Source organism: Benincasa hispida, chromosome 4, assembly GCF_027475165.1.
Source record: "Benincasa hispida cultivar pf3 chromosome 4, pf3_genome.v1.1, whole genome shotgun sequence".
Classification (NCBI taxonomy): domain Eukaryota; kingdom Viridiplantae; phylum Streptophyta; class Magnoliopsida; order Cucurbitales; family Cucurbitaceae; genus Benincasa; species Benincasa hispida.
The window spans coordinates 33449165-33471590 of NC_143481.1; the positions used below are offsets into that span (position 1 = coordinate 33449165).

General features: G+C 37.5%; 1 protein-coding gene across 2 annotated transcripts; it reads right to left on the reverse strand.

Moving 5' to 3' along the window:
- Positions 1-1881: 1881 nt before the first annotated feature.
- SVR1 (pseudouridine synthase family protein) lies at positions 1882-21351 on the reverse strand. 2 transcript variants are annotated; one of them, XR_016529269.1, is made up of 12 exons: positions 20777-21351; positions 18587-18666; positions 18410-18510; positions 18229-18301; positions 18004-18097; positions 17840-17888; positions 6512-6662; positions 6180-6236; positions 4195-4250; positions 3305-3592; positions 2877-2998; positions 1882-2320 (listed from the first exon to the last, which is right to left on the reverse strand). XR_016529269.1 is itself a non-coding variant. In XM_039028648.2 (10 exons), exons 1-10 carry the CDS (start codon positions 21249-21251, stop codon positions 3532-3534), a joined length of 1197 nt encoding a protein of 398 aa, XP_038884576.1. In that variant the 5' UTR covers positions 21252-21351; the 3' UTR covers positions 3042-3531. The 2 variants fall into 2 exon arrangements, 1 of the variants encoding a protein (XP_038884576.1); XM_039028648.2 differs by lacking the exons at positions 1882-2320; positions 2877-2998 and having other exon boundaries at positions 3042-3592.
- Positions 21352-22426: the final 1075 nt, after the last annotated feature.

The window sequence follows — 22426 nt, forward strand, 5'->3', positions numbered from 1 at the left end:
GATGGAATAAACATTTTTAAATTAATTTTTATAATCAAATAATTACCCAATTGAACGTTCATCTTATAATTCTCTGAAGAAAAATCCATTCCTAATTTTGATACAATTTTTTTATAGTATTGATTATTTAACCTGTCAGTTTTAAACATCACTTTTTTTTCCCTTCCACTTACCGTAATATATAGTAAGTCCAATGGTGAATTTGGAATGAATATCAAATATGCATTGAGTTTAATTTTTCAGGTGTTTAATTTTAAAAATAAGTTTTTTTAGAAAAAAATAGAAAATATTTGACCACCACACGAAATAGCTTTTGAAACCCTTTTAAAATTTATTTGACATTTTTTTATTTAATCAATCCCAATGGACCCCAAATTAGTACTTTTAATCATACAATTTTATTTATTACTAGAAGTGCCTATTCCGGATTTGTGAGTGATAGTTGGAATGATGATTTTAGAAAAAGAGATTTAGATATAATTTATTTTTAAGGTCTCTGGTAACTATTTTGTTTTTTGTATTGTTTTTTAAAATTAAGCATATAAACACTCATTTCACCTCCAAACTTCTTCATTTATCATTTACTTTTTACCAATAGTTTAAAAAAACTAAGCCAAAATTTGAAAACTAAAAAAAATAACTTTTAAAAAGAGAAATTTTTCCATATAGAAAAAATGTCAAACTATTAACAAAAATAGCAAAAAAAAAAAAAAAAAAAAAAAAAACCTGATAGACTTCCATCAAAGTCTATCAATAAAAAAACCCATCAATTTCTATTACTCATAAACACTAATAGACTTCTATCAACCTTATATAAGATTAAAATTTTTTTATTTTGCGTAAATAATTTTCCTTATTTTTCTATTTCTAAAAACCCCGTTCAAAAATTTGTTTTTGCTTTTAAAATTTGGTTAAGAATTCAACCATTGTACTCATGAAAGATGCAAATCACGATAAGAAATAAGGAGAAAATATGCTTAATTTTCAAAAATAAAAATAAAAAAGAAATGATTATCAAACGGGGTCTAAACAATCAAATTTATGTTTGGTTCCAAATTTTTTTAAGTGATTTTCAAATATTTAAAATTTATTTAAATTTATTATATTTTGTTCTAAAATAGAGTTACCCAATTACTCAAAATTATATTTTCTATTTGAGAAATTATTATTTAACTAAATAATTATGGTAAATATCTATTTCTATTTATTATATTGTTAAATTCTTATGTGCATGGTTGATATTTTGAGTAAGGTAGATGTTTATAATAGATATTAAAAGAAAATTCAAAATATTTATACTTATTTTTTTTATTAATAATATAATGACAGACAATGACATCTTCTGTTCCCGTACTTAAAATTAAAAAAAAAAAATGATTCCACAAATAACCAACCAACAATATTTTAACAAAAATTAAAATAAATAGCCATTTTGGGATTGCTTTCCAGTCAATCACTTGACAGAAATCACCCATCAACTAATTCCTACAAAATCAATTTGAAATGATTTTATATTTTTCTAAAATAATTTCTACTCATGTCAAACACCACCATTTTAAGGAAGAGTGATTATGGTAAGAAAAAAAATGATTTTGACCATCTCAAAATAACTCTCAAATATACCTCCTTGACTAAAAGGACTTCTCACATTTCTAAATAATTTTAAAAAAATATCAAATTAATTCTTAATTATATAAATAATACGACGAAAATAAAAGGTTTCTAATTAACTTAAGATATTTTTTTTATTAGTCAATAATAATCATATCAAACTTACCCCTTAAATAAAATTTAGATCAAGCGGACCTACATCTTGAGAATAACTCAATTGTTTCCCTCACGTGTTGTTATAATTCAGAAAAGGATTATCAAGCAGACCTATAGTCAATATCATCAAACTGATTACCATAGCCATTCATTTTGCTACATAACATTTTTGGAAAATTTTTATAGATAGAAAAAATGTCAAACTATTTATAAAAGTAGTAAAAAAACACTGATACACTAATAAACACTAATAAACTTCTATTAATTTCTACCACTGATAAGATTTCTTATTTTTCTATTTTTGAAAATCTCCCAACTTTTTAGTCTCACCAAAAAAGTTAAAACCCGGAGAGGGTTAAAATGAATTACCAAACCTCGTACCTCTGGGAGTTTGAGTTGATGGTTGTGCCAAAATCCCATTGTATAATATCCATTTTGTCAGTCCAAAGGACGATTCCGGTGGTACTGTACAACAAGAGAGGCTCTGCTGTCCGTTTGTTTTTTGTTGCTTCATTTTGCTGACAAGAGATGGCAGTTTTGTAGTCGGTGCAAGCTGGAATTTGGACAAAAACCATGTTCCCAGATCTCAAGTTATTTCAGATACTACATAGATCTTAATAAAATTGAAGCTTGCAGGACTCGATAGAAAGTTAAGCTAGCAAGGCTAAGATCTAGGCTAGTTTATGCTCTTGGAGTTGTGAAATTAGAACAAAATCCATGTTCCCAGATCTCAAGTTATTTCAGATAGGACATGGATCTTGATAAAGTTGAATTGGAGGACTGAGTAGAACAATTATAGGCAGTTTTTCCATACTGTTCATCTAGTTCGAGTCCTTATCCCCCCCACCCACAAAAAAAAAAAAAAAGTATTGTTTTCAATCACCCTTCTTTCAATTTTCTAGTTTAACATGATCCAAATACTACAAATCTTTGTTTCAATCAAATGAAGCATGGTATATTGAACATAAAACTAGTCAGACGACTCATTGGATGACAAGTAGATCCATTTAGCCACGGGGAAAATTCGTACTAATTGTTGTATTCTATGGGGATAGATGCAAGAGATTAAAACAACAAAATGAAAGGATATTGTCAATAGAGGCTCTTACCTACCAACATACAAGCTTTCAAAGGCAGAGCATGTTGAACTTGCAACCCATATAAGATGTTTCCTTGCTAAAAGAAGCTTCATACAGAAGCCTCATCTGTGCGCAATGTTGATCCTCTGCATCTGCTGGAAGAAGTTGTAAGCTAGAGAAGATGACTAAAGGAAGTTGAGAAAAGAATATAATTAAATGTGAAGTCATATATGAGTAATGAATACAGGATTAAGGCACAGTGTTAGAATACCCTCCCACACTCGCTTTCAATGTGGAGAGAGAAACACAAGGTCTCGTTAACAAGCGCCATTGCAACTACCTGTATGTTCCTTTACTGTTCAGTTTAATACACAATGGGATGAAAGTAATTCTATAATAGAATGGCATCGCACTTCATTCATATTATCTATAAAATTTTGATGGTTGACGACCTGCACCTTCAATGTTGACTGAAATCTTCAAACCCAAGCATAATTGTAAATAATCAATGGCCATGGTGTGAAGCGTGAGCTGGAATAAACAGTATCCAACTTCTTCAAATGTTCATATACTGCCCCAGCAGTTAGAAAGTAGTACTGTGCTTCCATGCATGTGGTATGTCTGAAATCACTCCTACCACATTCAAGCTTCAACAAATATGGACGGCTCTGTAGTCATCAGAAACTCAACTTTTCCAACCAATTGCCTTTAGATCACTTTGTTTCAGTTCAGTGTAACTTCCAAGCCTGAAACAATTCGGAAAATTTTCGATAAACCTACATGGCATCCCATTATCTGAATTCTCATGTTCACAAATAAGTTCCAGCTAAAACTTCGAAGCATTTTCTAGGTTCACCTCGAAAAACTGTAAAAGAAGGGGAGAAAAAGGGAAGTTTGTTGCACAATCTTGAGGGTTCTGACCGAAGTTAAAAAGGAAATTGTTGGAGATAGATTTGAGGACAGAGAATGAACCTTATCCACCTGATTATCATTTGTGATAAATTTTATTTTCAAGATTAAAATTGTTTTATTTCAATTTATCTTCAAGAATAAACTTTTAAGATCTTCGTTGTTCAGTTGAAAGATACGTTTTTATTTGGTTAGTCTTCTGACATCTAATAACATCACCATAATTATAATATACTGGCACGTACTATATTCACCAACATTTCCGAATACTTACATGCAACATAATAAATTATTTACCTTTGTTACTTGGTTTCTGTTATGTGAAAAAGAAAACGAATTGCAATTGAATCAACTAATCCGATTCTGTGCCCATTCCCAAACGATAACAAGTTCAACAAATAAAAGAAACAGATCAAAGGTGATCATAACAAGAAATTACCCCAAATCTGATGGAAGTCTGAAGCCACCGATCCTTACACGCTTTAATGAATAGATCTGTTTCAATAAATTCCAGAAATTACACATGCAAATGGAACTTGCAGACAAACTCAAACAAGAACAAGTAGTTGAAATGGCATTAAAAAGGTATCTCCCTTGATGTCATATTCCCAGTTTCCTCATGTCCGAGTATTTAATGTGGCTATCATGAATGAATGAATGGGACAAAAAGTAAAGAAGAAAAAAAATCGCAACAGGTAATTAAATATATGTTCACATTTATAGGTTCAAAACAAATGTTCCATGAAGTAACATGGTCATAGAAAATAAAGGCCTACAATAGAGAGATACCAACGAGGACATAAAAGATACAACAATGCCCTCCAAAAAGAAAATGAAACTTTTTTTGAATAAGAAACAATTTCATTGATGGTATGAGATTACAAAAGAAGGGGAAGCCCCAATTGAGAGATTACAAAAGACATTTCTAATTTGAAGGGAGACTAGAAAAACGTATAGTGATGGAATAAGGGAGAGCATTTACACCAAGTCACAAGAGTATTAACTGTAGCATAAAAAAATCTATAATAAAAGAGTTCCTTTTCATAGAAGATTCTTCTATTCCTTTCTTGCCAAATGTTCCAGCAGAATGCTCTAATAAAATTCTCTCGAAGAAGCTTCTTTCCTTTTGGAAAGGCTGGCCTCCAAGGACATGGAATAGGACTCAGGAGAGTTTCAGGGTCTTTCAGAAGAGCCGTGTGCCAATTAGAAGTTGAAAAGAGATGGTTCCAAAAGGTCCTAGAAAACTTACAAGATACTATAAGATGACTCTGTGGTTCTAATTGTTGTTTGCAAACAGAGCACCAATGAGACGACAATGCCATGTAAGGCATTCTTCTTTGAAGCTTGTCCCGTGTTGATAGCTTTTTTAGAGAGCTCCCATATAACGATATGACAAACTTTATCTTCTTAGGGTGATGACCCTTCCAAATCAGGTGGTATATATCACGCAATAGTGAGTTGTTTGAAAATGTACCAATAGGTTCAGGTATTTAATGAAACCCAAATCTATGTTTTCAATAATCATATATGAATAATAATCAGAAGCCCAAACGAAGGTATTGAGTTCACAAGACTTTCCACCTCCAATTTCTCCATAAACTTGTGCCCAAAAGCCTTCCTGTTATGGCCAAATTTCCCAAGCAAAACCTTCCAATTTCTCCATATTATAGCCAAATTTCCCAGGCAAAACCTATAGTGCCATCCAGCCACAATATACTTCATTCCTCCCCAAAATGGAAAAAATCATTCGAGCACTATCAGACATAAATTTTAATTTGTTAATGTACTGAAAGACATGGAAGCCAAAGTCTGATGGGGTTTTGCTTCAAGAACACTCATGCAGGGGTGTTGGCTGGAAAGAAACAACAGGATTTTTTAAGACAAGTCCTCTAGTTATAGCATTTTTTGTAGTAATATACAGCTCCTTGCTTTCCGGTGGTGCCATACAACCAAAAATTCCTTTGTAACTATCCAATTTCACTGATCCTTCACAATTGGAAGAATTTTTTTCCCGTAATTAGCCTTCTCTGAGTGGGGGATTCCTCCTCCCCCTGCCCCCATTGTTTCCTTTTATCTAATAATAAATCTACAGGTTTCTTATTTAAATAATAAATAAATAAAGCTTAGTGTACTGAAAAATTGAAAAGCTATATGAATAAAAGACAAGGGCAGAATAGACTTGATCAAAATATTAAGGCCTTATTTCCAATTAGAAAGCCTCTTTTCAACTCCTTTGGAGTGGGCTTCCCCCTTTCTACCATCAATGAAATTGTTTTTTCGTCATCTTCTTCTTCTCATTGTTATCATTATTAAGAAAGTATTATGAAAAAAGTGAAATAGTATTACTTAATTGTATCTTATATGGCTATGGTGGGAAAGTATCACAGTAATGGACAAGTGTCTTAAGGAAGGTCAGATGCTAACCTCTAGACCAGCAGCTTTTACAAGTTCCCGAACTTCATGGTTCCTTCCTTCGTGTACCTGCAGAAGCACAGTAAGTTAGTCGGGAGCTAATGCATGACAAGCGCTGCACGCAGAAAAAAGGCACTAATACATTTTCCTCCAGACTGCTGTATAGCATCAACAATAATAAAGTAAAACTCAGATCATCAACATTCAAGGTACAAAGCAACAGACTTTGTTGGTATGTACAATCATTACTCCATGACCAATTAGATCAAACAAGAAGTAATGAATGTTGAATGCGCTCAAAGTGGATAGATATTTAAAAACTATAATATGGATGGACACAGCACCACGATACGCAGACGAGGCCTTGATATATCTGGCTGTCGTGGTAGTAACTCCACAGAATCCGGTGTGCAATGGATGCCATCAATTATTGTTCCCTCACTGATTGCTATCAGGTTCTGCTTACTAACAGCACCATCTATCGCTGCAATGTATCTACAATTATAAAGGGCAAATGTTGCATTTTCATTTTTCAGAAATCCAACATTCAAAACTTTAAAAGCTATATGCACTAGGAAGCACAATATAAAAAGAAAATGCTTGAATTCAAATTTTTATAGGGAAAAAATAACTAAAAAAGAATCAGTACAATATTTTGATAGACCCCCGATTATTAAAAGATATATAAGAAAAAGAAAGAGAGGAGGTGTAATGTCCCGAAATCTAGGTAAGATTTAAATTAATTCGTGGAATTAATCGTTTCTTTTAAATTCAAGGCCAAAGTTTAGGCAATTAAATATTTTATTTCCAAGTCTCTTCAGAATCACCTTGTTTCCAAATGGTTCGGTTGCTGACCATTGGGACATCCGACTGGCCGCTTGGTCGATTACCTTCCATCGTTTGCTTAAAGATGAGGAGATGATTTCTTTTCAAGAACTGCTTGGGGTTCTTGCAGCAAGAAGAGTTTCAGAGGATTTTGACAAAAGGGAGTGGTCCATTTCAGCCTCGGGTCTTTTCACAGTCAATTCCCTTAAATTACACCTTTCTCCCTCCTCCCCTTTGGACAAATCTCTTTTCTCGGCCTTGTGGAAGACTTGTAGCCCTCGAAGGATTAATATTCTTGTCTGGATAATGCTTTATGGACAGCTGAATGTAGCCACGGTTTTACAAAGGAAGTTGACATCCAGCTATATTTCCCCCTCAATCTGCCCTTTGTGCCTTCATTCGTTTGAAGATTCCCTCCACCTTTTCTTTGCATGTTCCTAATCAGCTTGGTGTTGGGAAAAATTGTTGTCCTTCTTCAATATTTCATGGGTTATGAGCAATGATTTTAAGGGAAACTTGCTGCAGCTTTTAGTTGGAACAAATCTCCACAAATCCAGCCGTATACTGTGGCTTAATGCGGTCAAAGCTCTTTTGGCAGACATTTGGTTTGAAAGAAATCAAAGGGTGTTTCATGATAAGTCTCTTGGTTGCCAAGATCGCTTCGAATCCGCCCAACGGCTTGCCTCTTCTTGGTGTATCCTCTCCAAGCCTTTTAATAGCTACAGTTTATCAGATTTCAATCTCAACTGGAGAGCGTTTGTCTCCCTTCCAAGCGGTGGATTTTAGCTTCTTTAGTAGTCTACTGTTTTCTTTGGTTTTTCAGACTATATTGTTTTGTTTTTCCCCTGTGTTTGGCCTTTATTTGTGATTGTAGTGTTTTGTTCTATTCTTATTTTTCTAGTTTAGTTTTAGTTTATTTTTGGATGTGATGAGGGCGCTAAGGAGGTGTCAACCTAGTTGAGATACCCGGGTGCGCTTGCTGATCCGATTGGTCTTTGGTTGTTATTCCGCTCATTGTATAACCCTCTTATACTTTGGGCCTTAGCTCACATTTCTCATAATTTAATGAATTGTTTCCTTTTCAAAAAAAGAAAAGGGAAATTGGGGGTTGTGATATTTATTTTTTTTTTGTTTATATTTATTTCTTTTTGTTTTGTTTTGCCTTTTCCTAAAAGAATTAGGGTTAAGGGTTTGGTTATTTTAGAAAGGGGGACCTCGGAAGCGTGCAATAGGAAAAAAAAAGGGAAAAAAAAAGAAAAAGGAAAATCTTCTTCTCCTTCTCCCAGCCGACGCCGCCCTCTCCAAGCTTCTTCTCCCAGCCGGTTTTCTTCTCTCAGCCGCGTGAGGAGCCCGCCGCCTAGCCGTAGCCACCGTTGATCGTGCACCAGAAGGCGTTGCCATTTGTCGTCGACCTGAAGCGGTGTTCGTCCAGCCGCCGCGGCCAACGCCACGTGTCCCTGCTTCAACTTGTCGTTCCAGACTTGCGCCAACTGCCTTCGTCGACCTTAACCAGGTCCGCTATCGCCGTGAAGGCGCGAGCCACGCCATCCGCAGCTGACCTCAAATGCATCCTACCGTCGTCGTCAAGGCCGTCGACACTCGCGGCAGTGGTTGTTCGTACAACGTCGACCTGCTCGTGTGGCCTCTGTTCGCGTACTGTAGGGTAAGAACTTAGTTGTTTTGGTCAGTTCTTTTCAGGTTTCTTGAAAGATCTTGGCTATTTAGTGAAATCTTGGCTTGACATTTGGTCCAATATTGAATTAGGAGACTGAAGTGGAAGTTCTAAGGTGTTGTAGCAGCAGCCAAAGCCTTCATTGGTTATTTTTTGGCAAGTTTTGGGGGTAAGTTGTGTGAGGATTGCTGAATTAATTTGTTTGGATTTTGGGGATTCGCCCCACAAATTGAACTGTGTTTGTAGTTGGTGTCAGGGGCTTTGACTCAAGCCTTTGCTAATTTAGGCGGGAGTTTCAGCTATTCGTTTTCTTTTCCGTGGGCCTAAACCCAAGGTAAGCGATTTACTAACGGTTTGCCCTCGATCTTAAGCATGCGTACCTCTAGTTCTAATTGGAATGTTATATTTTTTATATGTCTGCATATGGATGGATGAATGGTGAACGATTATGTAGTCTTAGCATGATTTATGATGTTGGATGAATGCTTATGTCTGTATAAGATTACAGTGACTGTTAGTGTTTCCATTGGGCTATGCACATTGCATGTTGTGAGCCTTCGGGCCTACACCCTATGCTTATGTACGGTATCCTTTTGGGACCACCACTTATGTTTATGATTGTGCCCTCCGGGGTCACTACTTATGAAAGCGTGTCTTCGGGTTCGCACCTTATGCCTATGCCTATGCTACGCCTACGATGCCCTTGTGCACTTGTGTCCCAATGGAAAGGCTAACAGATCACTGAATGGGCCCAGTAGTGGGTCGCTTACTGAGTATACTTTTATACTGATCCTTTTCCTTTCATGTTTTTCAGGTAAAGATAGAGATAGATCGGCGAATGACAAGAGAGATCCGTGACCCGACCATTTGGACGAATAATTGCTTCCGCACTTAGGTTTCATGTACTAGTGTCTGGTTTAAGAGTCAGGCATTCTAAAATCTTATGAAGTATTCCTTGATTTCATTTATTGATTTATTTAATTGTTATTTATTTTTAAAATTGGGTTAGGGGTACCCCGAACGGTATTTTTAGGATTTCTCTTTTCATTTATTCGAGCATTATTTAAGGAAATAATTTTTTTTTTTATCTCTTTTATTTACTTATTCTTCGAGAAATGTATTGCCAAGCCTATGCATGCATAGAGTAACGTCCTAGGATCATACTAGAAATTTGGGTCGTTACAGGAGGAGAATTAAATGTAAATAATGGAGAGAGCGAAATTAGTTAGTTATGTTGTGGGGCCGAGAGGAAAGATTCGGTTGTTACAAGGAGTATTTAAGGGGGCAAATGTAGGGAATTTTCATCATCTTGTTGCTTAGACTTGAGTGTAGTTCAGAGAGCTTGTAAGGGAGGGAGTCTCAGCTTCCTTGGTTATTTTGGTCTAAACAGTGAATATATAACCCAGTTCTATCATTTTGGTATCAGAGCTGTCAATCCTTGGGGATGGTTAAGAAAATGGAGGCTCGAATATCTGTGGTTGAAGAACAACTCACATTACTAGGGTATGGAAGCTTGGATGGACCAACGGTTTGCAGAGATGCAACAACTGATAGAAAACGCCAATGGCAACTTGATTTGAGGTGATGGGGAAGACCATAGAACAGAAAATGTTGATGGCACTTGAGGTGTGGTCAAGGCAAGGAGGTACGATGGATGATGGGGGGAAATCAGCGTCGTCTGAGCAAACAGTGATGGAAAAAGGCAAACAACCAACAGTTGAAGAGGCAAAACGGAAGGGAAGTACGTCTGAAAGAGAAAAGAGAGAAGTACCGTCATTCGATATGCGTTTAAGAAAACTTGAGATACCAATTTTCAAAGGAGAGGTAGGAGATGATTCGTTGGACCGGTTCCATCAAGTGGAACGATACTTTATTGTCAATCGATTGTCGGAAAAGGATAAGATCGAAGCGGCGGTGTTGTGTTTGGAAGGGGAGGTGTTGGAATGGCACCAACGAGAAGAGGAACAAACGTCGATGGACACCTGGGCGAAGTTCAAAAAGCAGATGTTGTTTCGTTTTTTACCGGCGAAAGAGGAAGATCGACGAGCCCAATTACTCACCCTGAAACAAGAAGGGACGATGGGGGCATATCGCGCCGATTTGAACAACTATTTGGACCGTTGAAAGATCTATCTAATGAAACGCTAGAGAACAAGTTCGGGAGTGGGCTGAAGGAGGATATCCAAGTGGAGATGAGAATGTTCAAATTGGTGGGCATCAAGGAGAAGATGCGAATGGCCCAATTGATTGAGGATATTGAAGAAGCCCGTAGAAAGAAGGGGGGAGGAAGCCCAAGCCCATTGACTAAGGCAAGCGGATCTGCTACCTCATCGGGCACCAATTCGATTTCGGGTCAAACAAGCCCAAGTACTCCAGCAGCCCAAACTATCTCCCTTAACCCTAGTCAAAGTACGACTAGTTCATTGACTTCGGTGACCCTACGCGATGTGAATGGGAAAACGTTCACTGCCAGTTCGTTCAAGTGGCTGTCGGACAATGAGATGCAAAGCCGTCGAGACAAAGGATTATGCTACCAATGTGACGAAAGATACACACCATGTCATCGTTGTAAAGAAAAAAGTTGAATCTATTGATTTATAATGGCAAGGAGGAAGAGAACCCAGCCGCTAAAGAAGACCTCGAAGCTGAGAAAGTCGATGAACTGTCTCTCAACTCCCTGGCAGGGATTGACTCATCCAAAATGGTGAAGTTTATGGGCACAATGGGAGATAGAGAGGTGGTGGTGTTAATTAAAGATGTCCAAAAAACCCATGGAGTCGGGGCCCCGCAAGGACCCGCCCCGAACGGGGCGGGGAATCCTCGAATACATGGGGAATGGGGGAGGGAGTGGGAAATTTTTTTCCCCGTTTGCAATTCGGGGTCGGGGTCGGGGACGGGGAATATTTTCCCTGATCCCACCTCGTGTCCCCATCCCGCCCCGCCCCGACTTTTGTATATAAATTATAAATTTATAATATATATATAATATTAATATTGTAGACTTTGTTAGGATAATTATAGAGGTTTTAATTATTTAAGTTTAAGATTTTATTACTTTACTTCCTTAGATGTTGTAATATTTAAGATAGAATGTTCTAATTGTTGAATTTTAATTTATAAAAATAATGAAAATTTAGCATTTTAGTTATATCTTTTTAAATTGAATGTGTATTATTGTTTTTATTACCAAAATTGATAATATTTTATTTAAGTGAAAGTTGTATTGGATATGTTTAAAGAATTACTGAAAATATATATTTAATTGAAATTTTAAAAAAAAAAAATTGTTAGAAAAAAATGATGGTAGGGAAATTTTCCCGCGGGGAACCTGATCCCCGCGAAATCCCCATGGGGAATAGGGGGCGTGGACGGGGACGGGGAGGGCTTCCCCGGGGGATTGGGGGGCGGGGCGGGGAGGGGGTGGGCTTCCCCGTCCCCGCCCCACCCTGTGGATATCTCTAGTGTTAATCGATAGTGAAGCTTCCCACAACTTCATCGACGAAAAACTGGTAGATACCCTCAAACTACCGCGAGCTCCAACCTCAAGCTATGGAATTATGTTGGGAACAGGGAATTCAATTCAAACAAAGGGCGTTTGCAAAGTTGTAGTTCTTAACCTTCCAAATTTGGCTATTATTAATGATTTTTTCCCTTTGTCGTTGAGCAATGCACATGTTATTTTAGGTGTTCATTGGTTCGTTGGGTCATGTCGAATGTGATTGGAGTACATCTGAAATGGACTTCCAAATCAGTGAAGGGAAGGTACAACCTCAAAGGGGACAAAAGCTTAATGAAGTCCTAAGTCTCCCTGCAATCCATGATGAAGTTCGTGAAGGAGGAAGGCCAAGGGATCTTGCTAGAATTAAATGCAGTAGCAGCTCAAAGGAATGATGCTCACCTCAGTCATGATCAGACCTCTCCAAATTCGGAAATCCAGGTGGCCCTACAAAAATATCAAGAAGTCTTTAAGCTAGTGGGGGTTTGCCACCTATACGACACTATGATCACTCCATTGAGCTGAAACCCGGGGAAGGGCCAGTAAACATGTGTCCGTATCGCTACCCTCAGTTCTAGAAGGACGAGATTCAACATTTGGTGGAAGAGATGTTGAATGCAGGGGTTATACAGCCAAGCACCAGTCCCTTTTCCAGCCCGGTACTATTAGTGAAGAAAAAAGATGATAGTCGGAGGTTTTGCGTAGATTATCGAGCTCTTAATCAAGCAACGGTCCCAGATCACTTCCCAATTCCGATCTTTGATGACCTCCATGATGAATTGGCGGGAGCAACCATATTCTCTAAGATTGATCTCCAATCAGGGTAGCAGCAAAGGATATCCACAAAATAGCTTTTAGAACCCACGAGGGACATTACGAGTTTTTGGTGATGCCTTTCAGGTTGCGCAATACTCCAATAACATTTCAATCGGTAATGAATGACATCATGCGCCCCTATTTGCGTAAATTTGTTTTGGTTTCTTTGACGACATATTGGTGCATAGCACCTCTGCTCATGATCACATAAATCACTTGTCCCCCAATTTAAAAAAATGTACGTTTGCAGCATCAACAATTGAATACCTAGGTCATTTGATATCAGCAAATGGAGTAGCAGCTAACCCTTTGAAAATCGAAGGTACGAAACAGTGGCCAGTACCAACCACCGTTAAACACCTACAGGGTTTTCTTGGACAGATGAGTTATTACTACAAGTTCGTGACTAATTATGGCTCGATTGCTTTTCCACTCACACGGCAACTCAAGAAGGACAAGTTCCAAGAGTGAGGAAGCTAAAATGGCCTTCGAGACATTAAAGAAGGCAATGAAAAAACTCCCTATTTTGGGGTTGCGGGACTTCAAGCAACCATTCATGGTTGAAACATATGCCCGAGAGTGGGAGTAGAGGTTGTACTGATACAGTAAGGTCGTCCCTAGCGTACTTCAGCCATGCTTACCCTTAACCCACCGTTTGAAGGCAGTATATGAGCAAGAATTAATCGCAATAGTTTTGGCGATGCAGAAGTGGAGGTTGTATTTATTGGGGCAACGATTCGTAGTGAGAATAGGTCATAAAAGTTTCAAGTTTTTATTGGAGCAACGCATTATCGCTGGAGAATACCAAAAATCGGTGGCTAAACCGATTGGGTATGGTTTTGTGATTGAATATAGGAAAGGTTTGGAAAATTCGGCTACTGATGGCCTTTCTCGTTGTAACAACCCAAATTTTCAGGGAAATTTTATCTAATTGTCTTGTGTTATTATGTGAAGATTGAGAGGAAATTGAGTTATTATGTTTAAATAATTCAATTGTTAATTAGTATGACAAGGAACTAAGGGTGGTTTTAATTTAATTGAAGGGTTGGTTTTTATTTGAATTTTTTTATTGAAATTAATTTGGAGAAGATTTGAAAAAGACTTCCTTGATTAATAAAATATTCTTTTTGGGTTTTAATTTGAGTTCAGAATTTGAGAAGTGAAAGGGGATTTTATATTTAGGAAAAGAATTAGGGTTTTAATATATATATATATATATATATATATATATATCTCCAAGTTAAGGTTGCCTTAGGAAGCGTGCTTCTTCTCCCTTGTAGCCACATGAGACCCCCCCCCCCCAACATTTAGCGCGCCGTTCGTCTCAGTCGTTCGCCGGGTAGGAGCCGTCCGCCGTCCTCATCTCCCAGCCACCGCTCACTGTCGTCCCTCCTCCAGTCGGTCGCGTCCCATCGTCTCTCCTCCGATCATTCTCGTCCACCATCCTCAACTCCCAGTCGCCGCCGATCATTGAAACGTCATTGGAGTCGTCCGATTGTGTTGCTCCATCGCCGTTCATCTACTGCCACCGGCTTTGCCTCGTGTCGTCCCTTAACTTGTCGTTTGGGGGTAAGTTCTTGGCATTTGGTTAATTTTTTGGGTTTGGTTCTTGATTACCCAACAAGTTTTTGGCTTAAAAAATCTTGTTCTTGGTGTGTGAAGGGTTAGATTGGAGTTTTGGAAGGTTTTAGGGTGTTGTCCAGTGAGTACGGGACTGATTTCAACAAGATTTCTGTAAGGATTTGAGTTTTTGGTTGATTGGAGTGTAAAGGATGCTGTAATTTTAGTTTATAATTATTAGTTGTGGCCTACTTTCAAGTTCGGTTGCTCAATTGAAGTTTTGGAGTGGTTTTTGGAATAAACCACATGTGGGGATTTGATTCAAAGTGTGTGGAAACTAGAAGGGTTGGCTCGCTTGAATAACAACGTTTAGGCCTAAAGTCAGGAAAGTGTTTTACTACCGGTTCACCCTTAAACTCCAAGTTGATTTTAGGACTGTGAATGCACTATAGGCATGTTTCTGTTGTGATGAAATATTCTGCCATGGTTGATTGTTATACGATTGTTGAGACTATTCAGGAAACTCATGAGTTATGCTACTATGATTAGTATAATATGTTATGGCTTGTTATGATTATGGACGATGTATGTTGCATGTTGGATTGATGGTGATGGTTAGCACCCCTATCGGAATGTATTCATCCTCTGAGTATGTTTCGGCGTCCTTATGGGATCGTCACCCACGATTATGTTATTGTGTCTCTTCAGAGTCACTTCCTATGAAAGCGTGCTTTTGTGTTCGCCCATTAAGCCTATGTTGGGATGCATACCCTTGTCTTGATAGGGATACTAACCTATACTCCTAGTGGGTCACTTACCGAGTATTTCTATATTCACCATTTTCCTTTTTTTTTCTTTAGGTAAAGGAAAGGTTAGGATGGCGAATGACAAGAAGAATCCATGGCTGGGCCTTAGGACTTGACAACGCTTCCACACATGTTTTTCTTATGTTTGCAAGTTTTAGCTTTGTAATTAAACCTTTAAATTCTTTGAATATTTCACTCGATTTTTTTTATTTCTTTTTATTTAATTTATTTTAAACTAAAGCTAGGGGTACCTCGAACAAAGATTTTATTTTATTCTATTATATTTTAGTTATTATTATTATTATTATTTATTTATTTATTTATTTATAGTTTGTATAATAAAGATTTGTTTTGTTCTTTGGATTTAGTCAAATTCTGTGAAAATTCCGTCTTGAGATTTATGCGTGCATATAGTAATGGTCCGATTCCCATTTTAGAAAGTCGGGTCGTTACACTCGTGTACCAGCAACAATGGAACTAAGCGCTTTGAATTGTGTGGACAGACTAAATTCAGCGATATTCGGTGATCAAATTGATCAAGATGAGGAATTGAGGCAAATCCGACAAGTCATCCAGGCTAGGGACTTAGCTCCGAAAGGATATTCCATGAAGGGAGATTTGCTACTCTATAAACAGAGAATGGTTCTACCTTCCACATCACCCACAATCCCTCTATTACTTCAGGAATTCCATAACAACCTGATGGGAGGTCAAAACAGAACCTTCAAAATGTATCAGCGCCTTACAAAAGAGTTCTTCTAGAAAGGTATGAAATCTGGTATACGATCGTTCGTGGGTGACTGTTCTATATGCCAGCAGGCCAAGTATCTGTCATTAGCGCCAGCGGGTTTATTACAACCACTCCCTGTTCCAGAAATGATTTGGGATGACATCCCTATGGACTTCATTGATGGGCCATCGAAATCCGAAGGATACAACGTAATTTTGGTAGTGGTGGATCAGTTATCCAAGTATGCCCACTTTATTGTTTTAAAGCATCCATTCACAGCAACCACAGTGGCAACAGTGTTCCTCCACAAAATTGTAAGACTACACAGTGTGCCACGAAGTATTGTATCGGATGGAGATAAGGTATTCACAAGCTTATTTTGGGAAGAATCATTCAAGCCAATGAGTACTCAACTGAAATGAAGTACTTCATATCATCCTCAAATGGATGGTCAAACGGAAGTGGTGAATCGAGGCATGGAGACTTACTTACGATGTTTTACTATGGAGACACCGACCAAGTGGTCAAAGTGGCTAGCATGGGCAGAATATAACTACAACACCTCTTAGCACACATCATTAAAGAAATATCCGTACGAGGTGGTATATGGCCGACCGGTTCCACCACTTATATCTTGTGAAAAGGGAGTTGTTGTGGTAGGTGAGGTCGATACCCTTTTAAAGGAAAGAGATGATATGTTGAAGGATTTAAAAGCTACACTAGAGAGAACACAACAACGTATGAAGGCTTTCACGGATGTCAGACGAAGGGAAGTGGAGTTGCAATCTTGGATTGGGTATATGTTAAACTCCAACCTTACAGGCATAGCACTCTGTTTATCTATAAACATCCAAAACTTGCTCCTCGTTTCATTGGCCCTTTTCAGATTATTGATTGAGTCAGACCTGTGGCGTATAAGTTTGCTCTGCCTGCCAGCAAACGTAAATATTCACCCAGATTTTCATGTTTCTCAGCTGCGTAGGGCGATTGGTTCTATGTTAACAAGGATTGCAGCCCCCCCGATCTGGCAGAAGAACGGGACTTGGTAACCGCAGCCCACCGCAGTATTGGATGTTCGAAAAATTGGAACCACTGTGGTTTCACCCACCGACTTTGAAGTTTTAATTCAATGGGATGGCATGACATCTGAGGACGCCATGTAGGAAAATGGATTGCCAATTGCTGAGCAATTTCCTGATTTTCACCTTGAGGACAAGGTAGTTTTTCGAGGGGGCGGGTAGTAATAGACCCCCGATTATTAAAAGATATATGAGAAAAAGAAAGAGATGGGGAGAATTAAATGTAAATAATGGAGAGAGGGAAATTAGTTAGTTATGGGTGAGTGGTGAATTTGTTGTGGGGCCGAGAGGAAATATTTAGTTGTTACAAGGAGTATTTTTTTTTTTTTTTTTTTTTGGGGGGGGGGGGAGAGAGATTTTCATCTTTTTGCTTAGACTTGAGTGTAGCTCAGAGAGCTTGTAAGGGAAGGAGCCTCGGCTTCCTTGGCTGTAGTGAATATATAACCAAGTTCTATTATATTTCTCATCCCTGAATGGTCAGTAGGTAAAGGTTCCAGCAATTTTCATTCAATAAATACGCCACAGATAGCCCACAATCATTCCTGTTATGATGTTTATGGTCTCAATGATTTTTATAAATCTGTTGATCTCTAAATTACTCCATGAAGAAAATAATGCCAGAAATTACCTTTGTAGGTAACTTTAAATGCCATCAGCAAGAGTAAGGAAATAAATTTAAATCACTTACTCCTTCGATAAACCAGATGAAGGATGTGAGATACTTTGAGCAAAATCTCCTGAAAGAATATCAACGATAATTTTGCAAATGGTTCAAGATCTATCCTTTCAACTCCAACTTTTGTACAGTAATCCTAAATAAGGAGGCAACCATGAGAATTTTGTATAGCATACCATCATTTGTCACGAGAATCAACCCAGTTGTTGCAACATCAAGTCTGCCAACTGTGAACAGCCGTGGTTTGGGTTGTCCTGGATATGTTTTATCCTGCAAATATAAAGTGTCAGTTCAATAACTTGCAAACAATATTTCATGCATCAAAATGATCATAAGATTATCATTCCTTTCAAATCTTTTGCTTGAAAACAATATGATTAGTAGGTTTGAGTTTGACATACCCAACTCTTCAAATAATCATCAAATAGACTTATCACAGACTTCGACTCCTTTTTTCCAGACGAACAAATATACCTGCCATGGCATTTTATAAGATTAGCAACGGAAGCACATAAAAGCCAAATTCCCAAGAGAAGCTTGAGGTAGGAAAGGGAAATCGATCTTAGAGAATAAGTGACCTACCCTTTTGGCTTATTCAGAGCTAGATAAACTTTTTGTGGTAGTTTCTTAGGAAGCCTATTTCCATTCACGTAAATAACATCTCTTGCAGGATCCACCCGAGTCTGAAGAAAGGTGAAATCATTTATTCCTTCATAGTTAAGACAAAATCTATCCAACCCAAATGTCATGAAAACTAACCTGAGGAGTATTGCAAACAGAACCATTAACAGTCACACGACCTTCAAAAATAAGCTCTTCACTGCTCCGTCTTGATGCCACTGACAAACAAAAGAGGAGTACAATACCAACTATGAGATCTTATGGGGACATTGGTAACCAATGTAAACAGAACACTGCAGAAGAAGACAAAACAGAACTCTCCATGACCAATGCTAAACAATAGAAAAAGAACGATCAAGTACATTGCTTTAGAAGTTTAACTTTTAGATCAAAGAAACTAACAATTATAATTTATTCAGAGCATTTTGCTGCAGCTTCTCCAATGTATTTTTCTTTCATTCATGACAGATTCGCTTCTTTGGTTAAGGCTTGTGGTCTTCAGTTCCAGGCAATTCCTTCTAGTTCTCCAGGAGCTGCAGTTTAAGGGTGTTCACCTTGTTTGTTAAAAGTTATTTGTATTTTTTATGAATTGTCCGAGGTGTTTGAGTTACGTTTTAAGTGTCATTTGCTTTGTGGTCTTGTCTCCCTCTCATAAGGGCTTTTTCAGAGTTTTTTTTTTTATCTTTTGTGTCAGTTTATTTGGTTTGTTGTTTCTCTGTCTTTGGCATGGTTTGTCTTGGTTCGGTTTGTCTCTTAGTTTAAGATGAGTCTCTCTCTAAGTTTGTCGAAGGTTTTCTTCCTTTTGCCTATACTCTTCGTTAATTGTGTATATGTTTGTCTCCTATTTTTGTCTTCTATTTGGAGATCTTGTATTTAGGAGCAATAGTCTTTTTTCATATATTAATGAAATCTTTATTTCCTTTTCAAAAAATAAAAAATAAAAATAAATAAAAATCTGTTCTTACAAGCTCGACCAAATTGTATACAACTGAATTTTCATCCGCAACCCTCCTCCTAACAAGGGTTGAGAGGCTAGCTAGAAACAGCATGGTATTATGGAAAGATTCCAACTTAAGTGCCTACCACTGTAAACAAGGATCCAGTTGTTGGGGTGAATGGATAGAGGATAGATAGAATAACCCTTTGGAACCAAATGCCCAAAGGGTAGCAAATAGCATTTAACCAAGTTGTAGTCCAGACCCCCACAAGATATCTCTACCTCTTCCAGTTTCTCTCAGGCCAAATGTTCCAACATTTAATTTTATAAAAAATCGATTCTATTATCGTGAATTCATGACTTACTAAAACGTATTTTTACAATACATGTCAACTTACATACTCTGTTATTTGTGGTTTTACAAAGAGAATGGAGCTCAAAGGGAAGAATAACACTTAAACCAAACAGACAGCAAATAACAGAGCACAGAATACCAAACAGCAAAAATAGAAGAGAAAAAAAGAAAGCCACAAATAAGAAGATGTTGCTAGAACAAGAATAAAAGAAGGTTGCATGTTGAGAATCCCACCTTGGAAAAATCAAGGGACCTCACGTTCTTAATAAGATATATGAACTACTCCTCTTTTTGCCAATTGGTTTTGAGATGGACCCTCTTATTATCTAATATGATATCCCAAACAGGTATTTGATCCAATAAAAAGGAATTGGGATCTGACCAAGAATTGTGAACCCAAAAGAGGCATCATCTTGAAGGGCATGTTGAGGATCCCACACGGAAAAAGTCAAGGAATCTCACATTCTTAATAAGATAGATGGGCTACTGCCTACTCCTCACATTGCCAATTGGTTTTAAGATGGAACCACATGTTGAGATGGAAGAGCTTGAACCCCTATCAACTTTTTCTCTACCCGATTGAGTGCCTTTGTTAATCTGGGTCCACTGTGCTGTTTTGATTATTTCTTCTTGAAGTATAGTTGTTGAAGGAGACTATATTTAAGCTCGTATATCACATAACACTGGTGTAGAAACCGCTCAGATTGTTCAGTCTCTCCATTCTATCCACGTGTAATAAACAACTTGAAGTTCATGCCAAGTAAAATCACCTTTAGCATCGATTTGCACAACTATACTTACAAATTCTAATACTAACTAAACTAGAAAGGGATGCTTCCGTCCTATTGCCAAAACCCATTGTCGAAATAACTAAATATTTTTCGAAAATAACCCAAATAAAGACGACTAACTACCACGCCAAGAACCAAACACCGACAAGTAAAGAGCACATAACAATCACAAAAGAATGCTGTGTGACAAGACATGCCGAGCTACTATAAGCCAGGATTAGCATTTTAGTTAGAGAAGCACAAACCTCCAGCGGCAGCAAGAACTTTACTGAGACGTTGCGACGCGTCCCTAATATTCTCATTGTAAAATCTTCGCGCAGCCTTCGAATGCTTAGGGGGTTCGGTTGGCCGTTTATCAGCAGAAACCTTCTTCTTCTTGGGCTTGGTTTCATCCTCCGACATGGAATGAAGGAACCGTGTAGGAGGATGTGATTGGAGTTTGAGGTTGCCATCTTCGCCGCGAACTATCCACGGAATGAAGAGCTGACCGCCAGTGTTTCGATCGATGAACTGAAAAGGACCTTCAACTTCGGATTTAGGCTTCGGTTTAGGGGGAGCGAAGGTGATGTTGAACTCCAATGAAGATGAAGACGAAGATGAGGCGTTGGGAGTGGAATTGGAGGAAAGCGAACATGAAATGCGAGGAATGGCGCGAATGGGGTTGAGGATGAAGGAAGGTTTTGAGAGAAATGAGAGTGAAGAAGATGCTAATGAAACCATTTTGGAACGGAAATTCTCGTTCTGGTAATCAGTTGGTTTGCTGTATTCGCGACTTCGCCTTCGGTTTATACGATTGGAGGCGGAAGACGATTGAAGCTAAGCTAACTTGATTTTTCTTTTTAAATATCTTTTATCCAATTTCATTTTCTCAAAATATTATAATTTTATCTTTTTGAGTGTTTCTAAAATTTAATCACCATACTTAGGTTGTGGAGTTCCTATAACTAACTTAAAAGAATAAAATATTAAATACAAAAATCATACCAAATAGTAAATAATAAGAATGGATTATTATAATCTTAGGATAATCTTCGTCCTAAACACACCCTTAATATTTGGCCCAAATCATTTCAACTCTCCCCTCCAATATTTTCTATGAATCCACTCATTAACCATCATGACTATCCTTGCCATAGTTTGTCGACCAACTTCGACAACCACTTTTGCATGACCAATTATGTTCTCCATAACCATATTTGACAACAACTATGACAACTAACATGGATGACCAACTTCGAGTTCTCGCGACTTACTTAGTGAAGACCACCTTTGATGATTCATTTTCGATGATAACCATCTCTGATGACCAATACCAACGATCGCCTCATGCAACCAACTCCAGCAAATATCGCCTCTAATAATAATTTATGTGACGACCATCTTTGCCGCCCCAAGTTCGACGATCACCTCAGGCAACCAACTCCACCCACTAACTTCATCATTCATCTTCAACAACCAACTTAACTAATCAGTGGCGGAGCCATTAATCTTATATGGGGGTACTATATGTACGAGTCTAACAAAAAAAAAACTATAGATGAATGTAAAAAAATATTGATAACTTCATGTATTAACTAATTTATTACATTACAATTGCCCTCTACAAGTTCTAATGTTTTAAAATCGATCCTGACTTTTCACTTACTTATAATTTGAATAAATAGCAACATAAACAAAATAATTAGGATATTTACTTAACCAAACTATATTAAATCGTCTTTACTTTGTACCAAAAATCTTAAGTGGAAAAATATGATTTCGAGGTTGACAATGACCTTTTAGTAAATATGTTACATGAACTTGATCTCAAATATTATAATTGTTGAAGTTAGCATGCAATTAACGGAAGCAATCAGGATCACTAAACACTTTAATTCATCAATTTTAACATTTAA